At 38.6% G+C, this 18,630-nt stretch overlaps 1 protein-coding gene across 1 annotated transcript; it reads left to right on the top strand.

The window, feature by feature from the left end:
* The first annotated feature begins 10,328 nt into the window (after positions 1-10,328).
* Positions 10,329-11,649, top strand: LOC149846870 (germin-like protein subfamily 3 member 3). The gene has a single exon (XM_089996626.1). The coding sequence runs from the start codon at positions 10,545-10,547 to the stop codon at positions 11,304-11,306; it is 762 nt and encodes a 253-aa protein (XP_089852752.1). The 5' UTR covers positions 10,329-10,544; the 3' UTR covers positions 11,307-11,649.
* Positions 11,650-18,630: the final 6,981 nt, after the last annotated feature.

Genomic DNA, 18,630 nt, shown 5'->3' with positions numbered 1-18,630 from the left:
ATACTAGTTATAACTACACACATCAACAAATAACTGTAACAACTATGCACACCTAAATAATTGAATATATGATTATGAATTGCAATATATAACTGATTATCTTATAAACATGCTTTATACACATTCATATATCACAATTTAATCTTTGAATTAACATTAAAATTGATTCATTGTAGTATGATAGTTACAACTATACACATCAGCAAATAATTGATCAATTACTGCATACACATCAATAGATTTGAAAAGGTCCATGAGCCCAGTCTGTACATTGGACATTCTAACTCGCTATGACTTTTTCATGAGAGCATGCACTTCCATTTGGTCATCCTCTCCTCTACCTTAGCCTTGGCCTCCTCTCTTTGTTGAGGTCCCTCCTCTGTCCTCTCACTACCTACACTTTGATGACTATCCATATTAGTATTGACCTCTTTATTTGCGTAAAATATATATTATTCTTTCTCCACCCTCTCCTCTACATCAACCTTGGCCCCTTCTTTTTACCGAGGTTCCTTCTCTGCCTTCTCATTACTCACACTATGATGACTCTCAACCTCAACATTGGCTTCTTTATTTGCTTAAGGTAGATCTTATTCATTCTCCACCCTTTTCCATCTCACCCATATTTTCCTCTCTTTGTTGATGTTCCTCCTTCACCCTCTCACCACCTACACTTTGACAACTCTCTACTTTAGCATTGACCTCTTTATTTTCTTGAGGTAGATCTTCTTCCTTCTCTACTCTCTCCTCCACCTCAACCATGTCCTCCTTTATTGAGGTTCCTTCTTTGTCCTCATCGCCCTCACAATCTCTCTCCCCCCCCCCCACTCTCTCCATGTAACGCCCAAAAATCCAAGACTTGTATTTTTTTCTTTTAAGTTTGAAAGCTTTGTAATCATTCATTTATTAGAGTTTTTAAATAATAATTCAACAGAAAATGGTGTTTGAAATAGCAAGTCAATAGACCTTGGGCGCATTACAGCGCAAACTTTCCTTGACAAACATATTTGAAACTCTGTACATTTTAAGAAACCAAAGAGATTATGAAAATGCAATTTAAGACTTGTACAAAGGAGAGATTTTTAGGAAAACCTTTATGTAAATTATTGAAATGTCCTCAAGAGTGAAACATCAGGGAAAAAGTCTCATCTTGATCTCATCATGCTATCGTGCCATCGCAGTCTGAAACATCACATGCCCATAAAATGGGTCAGTTTTGTGAAAAAATAGTAGGTGCACAAGTGAGACAATGTGGAACTGAAATAAGCAATAATCAATGTGAAATACTCTGTAACAAGGATGATTGTTTGATTTACTTAAGCAAGTAAGCCACCTCTAGAATGAGCAACAAATTATACAAATGAACAAGTATCTCTAATATGAGCAATTGCGTTAAGCAACTAGCAATTAATTGTGAAATCAAGTGAGCTATTAACTATCACCAAGTAAGCAGTTCATCCATCATAAGATATAAGCAATTTCACGATAATAGTTAATTACATTAATCACAATATGTAAACAATTCGTAGATTACGAGTTATAAGGAATTACACAACAAACAATTCTATTAATCATAAGAGACTCGAGCCAACAAGTGCTGTGAACAGGATATTTATTGTTTTGATATTAGCTGGCTTTGCGGGTATGCACAAGACACAACACGTAGAAATAACTGAGACCAATCTAAGAGTTTATTATGCCATGCATTTTAGATAACCTGGATAGCTGACTGAGTCTGCTCCCCAAGAGGATGGTCATTGACCAAGAGAGAATTCTTCGAGGGCATTCGTAGACAACTGATGCATTGTACTTCTGCAAAAGTCTATGAGATCTACCACCTAGGATAATTTTTGGTAATTCCATCCCCTAACTTTGATGACTGGGGACACCGAGTCATTTTCCCAAATGGTGGTTGTTAACAACTTATCAATCGAAGTTTTGTACCAATCCATCATCTTCCTTGATGAACACAGCGGGTCGAATGGGTGCATCAGGTGTTATTTAATTGAAGACCCATTCTATATGCTCTGATCTTTTAACCCACTTGAGCAACTTGCCTGTGAAGGCGAATATCATCATTATGTGATTTTAATAGTATGCCATTGCATGCTTCGAGGTTACTACAGGCCTCTCATCCTACTAATCATAGTACAAACATACCGTACATGTCTAAAAGTATAACCACGATGAGAAGGGTCAACTTGTGAGGGTGAAAACCTCTCCATTATGCGATTTCATTCTCGTGCCATTGCACGTTCGAGGTGATCATAGACCTCTCATCCTACTCATTGTAGTCCAAACATATCGTACATGTCTAAAAGTATGACTACGAAGAGAGGGGCATGGGTTCCTCCAAAAGAAACCTAACAATAAAGTTTTGCAAAAGAAGTGATGCAACAAATATCTAGTTTGACAAAATCCTGTCTTTTAAACACTTGAACAACATTATGCAAACTGCAGAATATGAGATTACCATGGATCTTTCATGCAATATATCGCAACATCAACATGTTGCGCATACCTTGCGATATTAGTAATGGTACAAGTTTCTCAGCAGAAACCTCACCCAAACTCATGCCCATGCCTCTAATCCTACTCCATTATGCGATTTCATTCTCGTGCCATTGCACGTTCGAGGTGATCATAGACCTCTCATCCTACTCATTGTAGTCCAAACATATCGTACATGTCTAAAAGTATGACTACGAAGAGAGGGGCATGGGTTCCTCCAAAAGAAACCTAACAATAAAGTTTTGCAAAAGAAGTGATGCAACAAATATCTAGTTTGACAAAATCCTGTCTTTTAAACACTTGAACAACATTATGCAAACTGCAGAATATGAGATTACCATGGATCTTTCATGCAATATATCGCAACATCAACATGTTGCGCATACCTTGCGATATTAGTAATGGTACAAGTTTCTCAGCAGAAACCTCACCCAAACTCATGCCCATGCCTCTAAATGAAATTATTCAAGTTGTATCGAAAATGCAAATAGAAGTAGCAAAAACACTATTCCCAAACATGTCAATTTGGGAGACTAGACTGATATTTTGCAACAAAAAAGACTCTAAAACTTTACTTGGCAAAACTGTTTATTTGGAAAGCTGGGTTCACAAAAAGGAATCCTTTTCTTAAGAATTTTAGTGCTCACGTGCAAACCCACATCTTTTGAAAAAGAGCATAATTAAAATATGTTGAACCACTCATCTTATTTTGAACATGATTTATCTTTCCAAACCGTGAGTACCGCACTGTGCAACTTGAACGAGGCGAGATCGCCATGGATCTCTCATTCGTTTATCACAGTATCCGTATGTTGTGCATACCTTGCGATACTTGTCTTGATAAACAAAGATAAGGGTTTTTCAAAAGAACCACCCCAAAACACAAGTTCATGCCCCTCATCAGGGTCAACCGAGTTGTATCAGATACACAACAAAAGTGGTAAAGCATATCTCCCAAATACTTTGATTCGGGAGACTGGGTTGCAATCGTGCAACAACGACTGTCAAAACCTGCTTAACAAGACCACATATTTAGAAACACAGATTCATTTTAGGAATTTCTTTTTGAAAACAAAAATGCATAAGTGTGACTTGTGTCATTTCAAAATAAACGAGCGATAAAGGATATGCTCTAGACTGTACTTACATAAATGTAAGTCAACAAAGAAATGCAAGCCCGTGCACAAAGTAGTGCGACGATAAGGTGCAAGTAGATCCCTAAAGTGAAAAAATGCGCATTGGGCGCAAGAGTGCGTAAGCAGTGCACGAGGCACAAAACCATACCTCGGTTGAAAAGACGTAACAGGAATTGAAAATGTAAGCAAGGCTCGAGGTACAAAATTGTACCTCAGCTAAATAAATGCGTAAGCAGGTAAATACAGAAGAACAAATAGCCTGTGCACTAAAGCGCGACTACGAAAGCAAATGACAGTAAGTGATGCTTGATCCGCGAAACTGCGTATCAAGCTAAATAGATGCATAAAGCAAATAAGTCTGTGTACTAAAGCACGACAGTGAAAGTAAATAACAGGAAACAATGTTTGACATGTGAAACCACTTATCAATCTGAATAAATTGCATAAGCAAATAGACGCAGAAAGTAAATAGCCTATGCACTATAGTGCAGCGGCCAAAAGTAAATGACATAAAGTAAAAATGACAAGGATCACAAAACTGCGTCCTTGAGTTAAAAAACATATAAGCTTGTGCACTAAAGAGTGACGGCGAAAGTAAATAACAGGAAACAATATTTGACATGTGAAACCGCGTATCAAACTGAATAAATTGCATAAGCAAATAGACGCAAAAAGTAAATACCCTGTGCACTATAGCGCAACGACCAAAAGTAAATGACAGAAAGTAAAAAGGACAAGGATCACAAAACTGCATCCTTGAGTTAAAAGTGTATATATATATATGTTTTAATTCACTTTTTAAATGATTTAACTTAGTTCAATTCATCCAAAGTCCATTGCGCAACTTTTTCCTACCTTAGAGAGTTGCGGTACAACGTACACCTACGAGTGTATGTGATGAATGTCTCAGAATGCAAGGTGCGAGCGAGCTCCATTGCGCAAGCTGAGAAAGTAAAAGCATGAGTATACATGCTAAAGTATGAAAAGAAAATAAAGGGGGTTGGGGGGTGAGGTCGACCACCAGGCCGTCCTTGGCCCCACCTGCCAGCATTGAAAGAGCGAGAGTGGGCTCAATTGTCAGGCCGAGCCCAATCCAGATCAGACATGAAACGAGGTGGGGCAGACTCGACAGTTGAGCCGGGCTCAGACCCAACTAGAACAACAAACAAAAGGGCAAGGGTGGGCTCAATCGTCATACCGAGCCTAGCTCTCAGCTCATAAAGGAGGGCTGAGGGGTAGGCTTGGTCTGTCAGGCTGAGCCCAACTCCAAGCTCGCAAAGGAGGGTCGGAGGGTCAGGCCGAGCTTGGCCTCGACTCGTCTAGGGAAAACAAGGAGAGGGGAAGGGATGGGGCTTTGCCCCACCCGTGACTGTAAAAAAATAGGGCAGTAGGGGGTTTGCCTTTGCTTGACCAACCCCAGAAAGGGAGGCAAGGGTATTCACCCCCGCCTACCAAAAAACAAAAAGGGTAGGGGGCGAAGCCCTTACCTACCGAAGGAGGTGGAGGTAGGGGGCTTGGCCTCTGCCATTGAAAAGAAGAGCAAAGGCAGGGGCTTCACCCTTGCCTTCTAGAGAAAACAAGAGGCAGGGGCCTTGCCCCTGGCGGTCGATCATACTCAAGTGGCAGAGGCGTCGCCTTTGTCGGCTTGCTGGAAAGGAAGAAGAAGAAGAAGAAGAAGAAGAAGAAGAAGAAGAAGAAGAAGAAGAAGAAGACAATGAAGAGAGAGGGAGAAAGAGAAAGGGAAAGGGAAAGGGAAAGGGAAAGAAGAGGCTCACCTAAGGGAGGGCGTTGGGGGTCATTGACAACAACAATTCCGGCATTGGGTGGCTGAAACACGAGCGAGAGAGGTGACCGAGAGGGAAAGCGTTGAGGAGGGTTCCTTCAATAAGGGCTCGAGAGAAAAGAGTGAGGTAGAGAGGGACAAGGGCAGGAACGAAGGATACCGACCAAGATCGGTCACCCGACGAGGAGCCACCGGCGAAGCTGCCAGAGCGGGGGCGGTGATGATCGACAGCCGGATGGAAGGATCAGCGGGGGCAAAGAGGCGAGCAGCTGCGGCGGAGGGTTAAGGTTTTTGTCTGAGAACCCTAACCTGCACCCTCTTTTAAAAAGAGATCGTGGGGGGGGAGGGGGTTACCCGGTTCAGATTCGGGTTGGGTTCGGACCCGACCCAGGTCTGACCTAAAAATTTTTTTTCTTGGGTTTTATACTCCATCTCATCATTACCACTGCAAATGACTCTATCTTCTGCTTCTTTCAGTCGAGCCGGCCGATCAACAATGATCGATGAATCAAAAGTCATGGGCTCCTTGAACTTCTTACCACTAACTAATCACTAACACTCTCTCTTTAGATGCTTCATAGACAAGAGACATGACACTGGACACAAATTCATAAACCTTTTTTTCTGCAAGTAATTTTCTTACAAATGGCTCAACTATCACTGCTTTATGAGGATGAATATTTATTCATAAGAATCTCGACTTCCTCATACTAATATTGTATTTTTTGTGCATTACATCAGAAAACCATGCTTTTGTCCATGAAGTAGGTTCCCAATTGATTAAAAAAGCAAACCTATACCATACAAGAATATATGAATAATCAATCACAAATTTTTTTCTAGTAGTGGTTGGTGTTTTCATGACAAAATTTTTTCTTACCGTCTTTAGAATAAAAAATTTCTTACACAACCAAATTTAATGCAGGCAAAGGAGGCTCACATAAAATTAAATTAAAAAAATAGAATAGGCTATTGAATATGTAAAAATAAGTATTTATCATACCATTGATGTGCAAAATAACTGATTCAACCAAAGAAACTTGTGCTTACCAAAAAAACTTGCTATCGATAATGTGATGAACCCTATAAAAAAGGCCGATAAGGTGCCAAACGCCAATGACATGTAACAATGTTGAGGCAAGAACAATCATTCCTAAAGAAAAAAATCCCTGAAAATTGATTGTTGGTGCTAAGAAACAGGTTGACAACCACAAACAATTGTGCAAAATCTCTAACACTGTGAAAATGTTCCTCAAATGTGAAATGCAACTTTTATACATACGTAAGTTCACACTTAATGCACGTATGGAGCTTCACACACATAACACGAGGGTCAAGTGATTCATGAAAAAGTAATAAGGTTCATATGTTAGAATATATTCACATTACATTTACATGGGGTTTCCATACAATATTTATGGACATCTTGACTTTATGCGATTTTTCAGTTAAAAGCGGTTTACATGGTATTTGTGCGAAGGTCAGGACATCTGCAAATATATGACATAGACCTGTCAAGCTCGAATAAGAAAACATGTAAAGGTAAGGTCATTCACAACATACATTTGTTAAGGTCACAACATACATTTGTTAAGGTCCTGAATTTATGTGATCTTTTAATTAAAGAAGGTTCACATGTTGACTACGTGAAGGTCTCATGTCCACAAATGTACGGTACGAAGCTCGAACTTTTAAATTGTAGATGGTCGACACCAACGTTGCAAATATCAAAAGATTCGCACATTTCATATGTGAATCTCCAGTGTTGAGCTTCAAGATAAAATTTTTATCTGAATGTTATCATGTTCTCGAAATAGTCATGCAAATCTAATAGTTATTGAGATGCTGCAACCTTTGTAAGCTGTCAAAGTGGATACTTTTGCCTCACCATTAGCTTGACCCATGTGCAAGTGCCTTTGTTGTCAAAATCACCACTGATGGTGATTTTTCCAAAATCTACCCTCATTATGGTGGTACGGAGCACCACCACGGGGAGTCCTTTTAAGCTCTTCCCACGGGCATTTTTGTATGACTCTTCGGGCTCTCTAATTAAGGGCATTTTAATACCATCAGGGCATTTTGGTGGTACGGACATGCCTCCGTTCAGAGATGTGTAGTGGATATTAAAAAACTAGTGGTGATTTTCATTATCACCTTATCCCAACCAGCCTTTGTTTCCTTCCATACGATTCTTCATGTACTGCCATGGATTGCATGGTCTCGTAAAGTCCCCACCCTATTTTGGGGATCATATTTTGAAAGGAATATTCATCAAATTTCATGGTCTTTTTCTGTTTTAATATTGGAAAACTTACTGTATGCTATAAATATGGATTAATAATGCTATGATGTTTTTTTACGACCGATGAATTGAAATGCTTGGCAGCAAAGATTGATCTTATTGGGAGTTATGTTCATAATTGCTGATAAGAGTCAAATTTACTGTGCTTCTCTACAGGGGTGTAACTGGGTCAGTTGGGGCTTTTTCCATTGTTTCCTGTTGCCTAAAACCAACGCAATAGCGGCGTGGTTGTGCCCTTTTAAATGTGAAAAGATAAAGGTGCAATGTGATTTCACACTTTTAGTATGCCACTGCACCTGATCACCCTCCATGGCATATCTAGGGGTGGCAAAACCTGACACGACCCTCCAACCCGCCTCTTAGGCGGGTTCGGGTTGGGCTTAAGCCAACCCGTTTAATAAACGGGTCGACCCGCCTAACCCGTTTATTAAACGGTTCGGGTTCGGGTTGGGGTATGCCAACCCGCCAAACGTAAACGGGTTAGGCGGGTGGGTCAACCCGCCAACCCGACCTGCCAAACCGCCCGCTACCCGCCAACCCGTTTTCCCGACCCAACCCATTTATTAAACGGGTTGGTGGGTCATGTCGGGTTACCCGTTTATTAAATGGGTCGGGTTAGTGTTTGCCACAGCAGACCCGTTTAATAAATAGGTTGGGTTTGGGTTGAGGTATGCTGACATGCCAACCCGACCCTATTGCCACCCCTAGGCATATCAGTTATGGGGCCCAAAAAATGATGGAGGGCCATCCGCTACAGCGGCACACTAAAAGTGTGAAACCACATTGCACCTGATCCTCTCACATAAATGGGTGGGGGCAGAATGGCCCCCCTTCTTAATGGAGGGGCACAGCACTATGTGGTTGGGTTCAGGCACGATTACTGCATCTGCTCTCATGTAATGGATCAAGTGGAGGAGACCTTCGTGGTTCCCTTACCACCCTCTCAAATTTGACGTGGTAGGTAGGGATGCAAATGGTTCTTATTGGGGTCAGATGTGATCAATACCATATCCGACTAGTCAGATATTGACTAATAAGAGTTGGATTGAGATTAGGATTCTGATTGAGAAAGGCTAATAATGAATCGAATTAGATACATGTAGTCGGATTCGGATATCTGTCAGAATCAATTTCCCATCAGATTTGGTAATGAAATCCTAAACCAGGCCTAATTCTGATTATTAGTCAGATTTAGTTTTCTTTACCCAATCTGACTCCAACTAATCAGAGTTGGATTTGGGTTGGATGTCGGATAGCATCCGATCCGTTAACATCCCTAGTGGTAGGCAAGATCATGCCCCCTAGGCAGATAGTATGACAGCTTTCCATTGAAAGATTTTGCTGTCATGGCTCGGGTAATGGAAAAGGCAACCACTTCCATTCAATTGCAATCTGGTGTTTGCTATACCAGGAGCCATAGATAAAAGACTCCCATGCAACTCATTGTCATTTTTTTTATTGGTCGCGCTGGCTCAGCCTGCCATACCTATGGTTGTCGTACTGGTATGCTACGCGTTGGATTGAGCAGAGGGGCAGCACCCATGGGAATCGAATTTTGACTGCCCGTCTAGCAGCCAAAGCCCACCCCAATACGCCAACCCAAATTTGGGACAACCCATTTAGTCATTTGTTTTTATTTATACAAAAATAAAGGCAACTACAAGAGTTTGCTGCAGCATAGCTTTGTTTATGGGCAACGCTAGCTTTACAGTAAAGTTCGCTTTTAATCATCCCCTATGTCATCTGCCATCTTCATACCCATCTTAAATCTTAGGATGCAAGTTATTTTAATAAAATCTGACCTATAGATGGGATTTGGTTAATTTAAGAGGAATGACCTTTGGATCGTAATTTTTTCAACGAAAAATAGCTTTTTTATCATAAAAAATTTTTGTGTATTTGTCAACAGTTGATTTGTGAATTGTTAAAAAATCCTGTACACACGTCAGATTTCAGCAATTTAAATATTGATCTCGCTAAATGAATAATGTAGATCACATATGTGGATTTGGGATTTGAACAAAACAACTTGCAGTAATGAAATCCCAATGAGGGGGTACGAAGATAGGGATGACATAGGTGATGAGTGAAACACATTTGATAAAAAATGGTTCTGTTGTATCCTTTTGTTATTATCGACAGCAATATCAATTAATGGTGGGCCATAACTGGAAAAAAATCTCATTCGTCTTTACTCATATTTTTTTTTGGGTGAGAGAATCAAATCCATAAATTCAAATAAGGGAATCAAACGGCTAATTAAAAGGAGAGGTTGACATTTGCTCGAGGCGTGTTGTTCCTTAGCGGGGGCTGGGTCATCTTGTCACATGGGGGTTGAGTCGGCTCCCTGATTCTCTAGCTTCGATGATTATTGAATCTGCTCTCAGTCTTGAACTTTGTCATATTTCATTCGAGTGCGGCGCTGCTTAAGTTATATGGGAATGTTGTTGAGTTTCTTGGTAGTGTAAATCTAAGTAAATCAGGTAAAACACACACACACACATATATATATATATATATATATATATATATATATATATATATATATATATATATATATATAAGAGAGAGAGAGAGAGAAGCTACGTTCATGAAGGAGCAGAAGCATTACTTGGGACCAGCAAATATATGAACAACCAGACTACGGGTTGGGACATCACAGTTCTCTCATTCCTTATCCTGAGGAGGGCAAAAGCAGTAGCAGATGGGATTCACGCGTAGCAATAGACATCATTCAACACAAAGGAACACTTGCTGTCGTTTCTCTCGTATTATTGTTCACATTCATATGTACTGAGCCCTCCTCTTCTGCATGGCCCATATCCACATCCCTCCCTCAGAATCCTTCCCTCCCTCTTATAAATTTAAGGCCCGTACTCTCTATCCTCTTAAAAGAGAAGGGAGAAGGAGAAAACCACACCACAAGAAAATGAGGCTCTTATTCTTCTTCCTTGTTCTCTGCCAATATTGCTTGCTCTCCTCAACACTGACTCATGGTGCAGTGCAGGACTTCTGCGTCGGTGACATGTCGCTGCCGGAGAGTCCCTCCGGCTACGCATGCAAGAAGCCGTCGAATGTCTCTGTCGATGACTTCGTGTACACTGGCCTTGCCATTGCCGGCAACACATCTAATATCATCAAAGCCGCGGTTAGCCCGGCATTTGCCATGCAGTTCCCCGGCGTGAACGGCCTCGGCATCTCCATCGCCCGGCTCGACATTGCCGTAGGCGGGGTTGTGCCGCTTCACACGCACTCTGGCGCAACGGAGGTGCTGGTGGTGGTGAAGGGGAAGATCCAAGCTGGTTTCATCTCCAACTCCAACGCTGTGTACTACAAGACTCTGAAGAAGGGAGAGGTGATGGTGTTCCCGCAGGGGCTGCTGCACTTCCAGCTGAACGTGGGTCGGCATGATGCGGTGGCTTTCGTGTCCTTCAGCAGCGCCAGCCCGGGGCTGCAGATCACTTCACTGGCGCTGTTCGGTAATGGGTTTCCATCCATGCTGGTTGAGGCCACCACCTTCATCTCTGACTCGGAGGTCAAGAGGCTCAAGGCCGTGCTCGGAGGGACTAATTGATGGATAAACTCTCTCTCTCTCTCTCTCTCTCTCTCTCTCTCTCTCTCTCTCTCTCTCTGTGTGTGTGTGTGTGTTTGTGTTCATGTTGGTTTTTGTCCTCCTTGATCAATTGGCGCTCTCTCTTTTTGGCTTGTGGTTGGTTTTTCAGATTTTGTCGGTGGTTGTCTTTCCGTGCCTCTCTCTCATTGGTTTTTTGGTTTCTTAATATTGTAAGCGTGGGAATAAGAGAGAACCAGGCAATGTTGTCTTTCATTTGTTGTACTTAGTGTAGTCCTAGCTTGTGTAAAGTAAGAGAAATGGCCAATTGTAGCCTCCTTAAATAATGTTTCTCTTCTCTTCAAAATTTGTCGTCATGCTACTAGAAAAATCATGGATACAAGTTGTATTGAACAAATTGGACCTCATAATTGTGACCAACGTTGTCCACACAGTGAAAATTGGCATTTGAATGGCTAGAATGGACGTGTTCAGCATTTTTTTGGCGATTCAGAAATCAAACATCAGAAAAAAGCACAAATTTTGTGATTTAAAAGTTCATGTTTCTTGGTTGAAAAAACATTATCCAAGGTTCAACTCCTTTTAAATTAACCATACCGAATCCATCTACAGGTTCAGATTTGATATCCAAACAACTGACATCAATGAGATCCTAGAATGGTTATGACGATGGGGAATGACAGAGAGTTGAACCATGCAGAAGAAGCGTATATGACAATGGAGAGGGAATTTTAGACTCTATTTGAGAGCTAGATATGGGAGGGGAGATGGGGATTTTGAGAATCCCACATATTCCCAATTCCCACTTACCTCATCACTTCTGTCGTTTGAAAATTTGGATTTGGAAGCGGCGATGACAATGAAGATGACCTCATTTCAACTATACCTGACAAGAATGTAATTGACAACTCCAGCTTCATCACCCATTTCTTCTTCCCTCCCATCTCTTTTGCGACTCTAGTGGGCTTCCAAACAAGGCCTTAGTGGAAAAGGAGGAAGATCATTAGAAGAACTAAATTTCCTTCACTTTTTTTTTTTAAAGAAGTATCATTGATGAAAATGAGAAATGCAGGACAAAATATAGGCCACCAGGCAATGATGAGGTATCACAGACTGCTGCAGATACAGAAAATCAGATAAAATAAAGACATCAATCTCCCACCAGCAGCACTACAAAACAAAGAAAGCAGTGCATGGTGATCAGTAAAAAAAAAAGTCGAAACAGAAAAGAGCCTGAATCCAGTGCTGTCCCCCGTTCCAAATACGATACAGGAACACAGAAAACCCATCCCCCATCAAACAACAGCTCGACGCCTGCCTATCCCGTCCAGCTGTGCGGCAGGCCATTTTCTGCGCAGTGAGTCTAAACAGGCAGAGAGATCCGAGCGCACACCTGAAAATACAATTATTTTTTTCACTCCACAAGGGATATCCTCAGAGCGCAACCCATATCGCCCCAAGTCGAGTAAAAAAACACAATCCCCAAAAAGATGGGAACCCGATTCCACCTCGCCAAGACAGAGGGCGCACCTACTGGCCAGGTGAAAACCCTTATGATTCAATCTCAACTCCGTGCTGACCCTCCCGATCATGATCTGCCAACCCAGTAATGAGGCCCTGGTAGGAAGCCCTCTTCCCCATAAGGCCTTATTGGGGAGCCATTGCACGACCGGCCACCCAAGAAGCGATAAAATGGTGCAGTGCTGCATTAGCCGTCCCTCGCAAGCCCAAGCAGGTTATATGTGTTTGGGGGTCCGAATGAGCACAACGTATATAAGCACGTGGGGCTCGCATCCCAGTGTGTGTCGGCATCACTTTGAGAAAATGACAAAAATATCCTCCATCTAGAAAATGGAGGATGATATTAACTGTTCAAAGTCCAAGTGTTTCATTTTTGCCCTAAGCAACAAACTCTTATGCTGCCGTCGGATCACCTTTGGATGACACACCATCTGCTGTAACAGGAGCTCCTTTTGACAATGCACCCTTTGTCGTTGACTGTTGTCGTCGGAGCACCCTTTGTCATCGTCTGCTGTTGTCGGAGCACCCTTTATCATCGTCTGTTGCCATCAGAGCACCTTTTATCGTCGTCTGTACAGTGAGAGCGTCGTTGCTACCATCAACTGCATCTACTTTCTGGGTGTTTCTCCTCCATTGTCGGATTACCAAAACTCATGTCATTTCGATGAGTTTTGTGTAATGTTTCATTTTATAAACAAATCGATTTGTAAATCTGAATGCTAAATCTTACATTTGGTTTTACTATTCATGCTAAATAACACCTAGGCAGAGTTGACGAAGCTGCAATATGTATGAGACTCCACCATCGCCAAGGTTTTTACAAGCAACAAACGACTGTAGCATATTTATCATGAAGTATATCGAAGATTAAGCAGATATCAAGATCTTTCCTCATAGCGTGAAACAATTAGGTTATCAGCATCAGACCCCATCTATCAAGCATAGGTAGATAGAACAAAGAAGAACAATAAAAAAAAATACAAGAAAAAAGAAGAAGGAGAAGAAGGAGAAGAAGAAGATGAAGGCGGAGGAGAAAAAAGAAGAAGTTGCACTGCGTTAGAAAATAGGAAGTGATGTTAAATAGATTAGAGTTTTAGACCTGGACAACAGGTCAGGTCAGGTCAGGTAGGGTTTTATACAGATCTATATTAGGGTTTTACTTAGATTAGGGTTTTATGCACGTGTACCTCTTCGTCTTCTTCTTTGTTCTTCTTTTTATGTTGTTCTTTTTTCTTCTTCTTCTTTATTTTTCTTCTTCTTATGCCATTCTTTTTCTTTTTTCTTCTTCTTTGTTCTTCTTTGTTCCGTCTACTTGTGCATGATAGACGGGGGTGATGTTGATAATCGAGGATAGATCTGTTCTGTCTACTCCAATATACTTAATGACAAATACACCACATTTGGTATGTCTTTGTTGCCTTGGTCGTGATGTTGATAAATGTTGATATGTGCTTGACCATTGGATCCATTCTAAATGGCATGTCAGGTGGAATGTTGATATATACTTCGAGGATGAAAACATCTATGTTTTCTTCAATGATGATGATGACATCTTCTGTGTAAACTTCGATGATGATGGTCATATATTGTATCTAAGTCAAACCATTTGTCATGATGTATTGTAACTATAAAGTGATGGAGTATCTAAGCCAAACCATCTATGTTTTCTTTGATGATGATGTTTTAACTTCGATGATGATGGTCATGTATTGTATCTAAGCCAAATCATTGGTCATGATGTATCTATGAAACATTTATGGTTGTAAATCGCACAGATGAACTCCGATATTTGTTGCAACATCTATATCTCACAACTAGCTTTGATCAATACATGCTACCTGGATCTGAAAGCAGAAGTTGGCATGTTACTTGATGACTGTTATCATTGCAAAATTTTATTTTTGCAAGTCAAACTGACCTTTGGAAAAGATTTTGAAAATAACTCGCCTCCATTTTAAAATGCAGGATAATTCTGAAGAATGGGACTCGCTTGTCGGTACGAGGATCAACCATTTCTGGTGCCATAACAAGGGGTAATTGAACCAAGGATCAACCTGGTACTTTGCTTTGCTCAACTTGTCTAAATCGATGTTCTATTCCTAAATGCACAAAGAATCAGGCATTTGCTATGGATTTCAGAAAATGCAGATTGAAAACATAATGTTTACTTTGAAGATTTGGAAATTATTTGTAAAAGAGTATACTTTGAAAAATCATGAATCACATTGAGAAAGTATTTTGAAGAAAAGGAAAATCGATTTCTGAGGAAATATTTATGTTTTGAGAAAATCAAATTCTGAAGGAAACTCAAATAACTTTGAGAAAAGTTCATTTCTTTGAATTCTGAAATTGAGAAGTTATTGGAACTTGGAAAATCGATTTTGGGGCTTAGAAAAATATTTGAAAATCCCTTGAAAATCATTTTTAATGAAAAGAAAACCTTAATGTTTTGAGAAAAATCAATTTCTGAAGAAATTTCAAGATAAATTTGAGAAATCAATTTTCTTGAAATGGGATTCTTGATTTGATCAAAAGAGGGGTGTGTAGCCTTGTGAAATCCTTTTCATGATGTATTCTAACCTAGATGATGCATGAATTCTATCTTGTGAAAAAATTCTTTTTTGAAGAAATTTTGTGAAAATTATTTGAAAAAGGGATTTTAGGTGCCTTATAGAACTTCAATGGAGTAAATTCGCCTCATATCCATGACTATGGCCACATATATGGATTGAATATAACCCATTTGATTCTAAAAATACAAAAATGTTTAGAAAACTTTAAAATATGCAATGGTTTTTTAAGATAGTCTAAGAGTGTAGGCCGATAGTGGCTTAGAAAAAGATGATAAATCTGAGTTTCATTCGTATTCTGACTATAGCCACAAATACAAAACCCACAGAGTTTATCAACTCCTTAGAAGCTAGTGCATGTGTCATTCATGTAGACCATTGTGAGTTTGAATATGCATAAATCATCATCCATCATATATTAACATTATTGTAAAAATAAATTATATGCAATGCAATCCTATTCTAAGCAGAAAATTAAATTCTTATTCCAATGTTTATAATTATAATTTACATAAAAAGAGAAAATGAAATAAAAGAAAATACACTCTTTAATGTCCCTGCAAAACTAGAAAACTTGTTAGTGAAAATATATCGACTTTTCTGGATTTATCCAATAATATCTAGAAATTACTGGATTTATCCAATAATATCTAAAAATTACTAGATTTATCCAGATATAAGCCTTTTCTCATGTGTCCCTGAGATAAACATAATAAAAAATGATATAAAATTGAATAAATAAAAAAAAAAAATAACTTTGAAATTCAGAATTTAGAGAAAATGATAAAAATACCCCTAAAAACAAGACTATGGCCTTGAAATGAGGGTTTTCAGAAAAGATTTTTGTAAAACTTTGGATTTAGGGCTCAAATAGATTCAAATAAACACCAAATAGGGTGCGAATCTCCCTAGCATGATTATAAAATGATCAAACATTAAAAACATGAAAGTTTTTATAAAAAATCAAAATATCAGAAAAATAGTGATTTTCACTAGTGTTTTACTCGAACCGAGACTCCGCGGACACCCTGTTTTCATGATTTAATCAAACAATATATCAATAAACTAAAAAATCTGTAAAAATCAACATGGATAGTTTTGATAACCCTAAAATTAAACTTTAATTAAAAAATTATATTTTTGACATTGTTTTAATATGAAATTTGAATAAAACCCTAAAAACATGCAATTTTGCCCATGGACACGTACCTATCATAGTATCAGACCCGAGTCAGATATAAAATCACTATAAAAATTCATACAAATTTACATAGAGATATTAGATAAAAAATAAAGATTTCCCTATTTACAGATCATAAAAATCATCTCCGGTTAGGGAGATGTTGTTCCGACAATATACGATTGATTCCGGCTTATATGTAACGAGTTACAATAAATACATCTGATTTTGGGTATAGGTAAATATAACAAATCATATTAAAAAATTATAAAATTTTAGCAGATTAAATTAGACACACAGAGGAAGGTTTTTCATTTTACATATCATCGATTAGATTTCTGGTGAGGGAGATATGATTGACAAAATTCGATCTAGGGTTTAGATAGTGCATAACAGACTCTGTAAAACCGATTCTACTTTATGATAGAGGAAAAATAGAAAACAGATGCATAAAAATATGAAAAATTTATAGAAAATAATATACATTATAACAAAGATACTACAACTTACGGATCATTGATCAGATCTCCGACGAGGGAGATATTGCCTTGGCAAGTTGTTCTCGAGTCCACATAACGATTTCACAGTTTAAAAAGTAGGGTTTGGTTTTCTATTTTTTGACAGGGTTTCAGAACCCAAAATAATCTGATTTTTTATAGAAAAACACTGACATGCTCACAGTTTAATCCTAAAAAAATTAGACTTGTTGAGAGAAAAACATACCTAAAATAACACTGTTCCCGCATGCCGAGGATCGATGATTGCATATTTTCGATAAAACTTGAAAAACCTTAATCTAAACATGAAAAATAATGAAAAAATATGCAAATAATATCATGAATTTGGATTTGATGCTTGAATGACCAAAATAAACATAAACACGATAAAAAATAAAGAAAATTTGAGAATACAAGGTTAGATTTTGATTTAGCCTTCGAAAAGAGAGATTCAACCCATTGAACGAGTGAATCTCATCTTTTATTTGGCTTAAATATAAAAAATGATATTTCTAACGATTTCAATGGATTAGAATTATGAAAAACGCCCTCAAATAGCATTAGATCACTTTCTTGAATCGATTTTAAGGTTCTTAAATGAAGAACAAGCTTGAAATCCATATGCAAGGGGCAACAATGGTGAAATCCATGGAAAACTTGTAATAAATTCAATAAAATAATGAAAATAAGTAAACAAAATTTACCTTGGGTTGCTGCAGCTTCAATGGAGAAAGGAGAGGATGTTGGGAAGAGAGAGAAGCAACAAGAAAGGGAGAGAGAGAGCATAGGGGTCGACCCCCCCTTTTGGTCCCTTTTATAGGCATTAATTAGCCTTAATTAGGATTAGTTTGACTTTTTGAAATTTTATCTAAAAAAAACTAACCAAGGGGGGAGATTTTGGGTAGAGTACTAACCTAGGTGAGATACTAACCTAATTAGCTTAATTGACTCCTAACTAAACCCTAAAACTCCCTCAAATGTGGCGTCATTCATGGGGCTCACATTTGGTTTTTAAAACTTTTAATTTAAAAGTTAAAAATGAGGTTTAAAAACACTAAAGTAAAACAAATTTTTTTATATTAAATTGGAAATTTTCAAAACTCCTAACCGAATTAGGATATTAACTAATTCTAAACTAACCAAAAATCCTTCATATGTGACGCCACGTAAGTGGGCTCTGCTTGGTTTTTCAAAAAATGATTTTAAAACTCTAAAAACAAAGGGGTTAAAATGATTTTTCTCAAAAACATTGGAAGGACATCTAAACTACATAATATTTTTTTTGTAATTTTGAAATATGGAAGATATGAAATGAAATTGAAGATTAGGGTTTTGAAAAAGTTAAAATAAAGACTGAAAATGGTTTCAAAACAGAGTAAAAATCACTAAATAAAAATCAAAAGTTTTAAAAATAGAGTCCTAAACGAACTAAAACTCTAGACCAGAGTCCTAAACTGACTAAAACTCTAAAATTTAGATTTTTGAAAGCTAAATGAAGAGGTTTTTGAAAGATTTTTTCAAAATAAGTAAAACTAAGTTAGAAAAAATAGTTAGGGTTA

This window comes from Nuphar pumila, chromosome 2, assembly GCF_984573655.1.
Source record: "Nuphar pumila chromosome 2, dmNupPumi1.hap1.1, whole genome shotgun sequence".
Classification (NCBI taxonomy): Eukaryota; Viridiplantae; Streptophyta; class Magnoliopsida; order Nymphaeales; family Nymphaeaceae; genus Nuphar; species Nuphar pumila.
Note: the sequence above shows the minus strand (reverse complement) of the source record. Positions and strands in the feature narration are given on the sequence as shown.

Coding starts and splice junctions, on each gene's coding strand:
- LOC149846870 (XM_089996626.1), top strand. CDS start 10,545: ATGGCCCATATCCACATCCCTCCCTCAGAATCCTTCCCTCCCTCTTAT.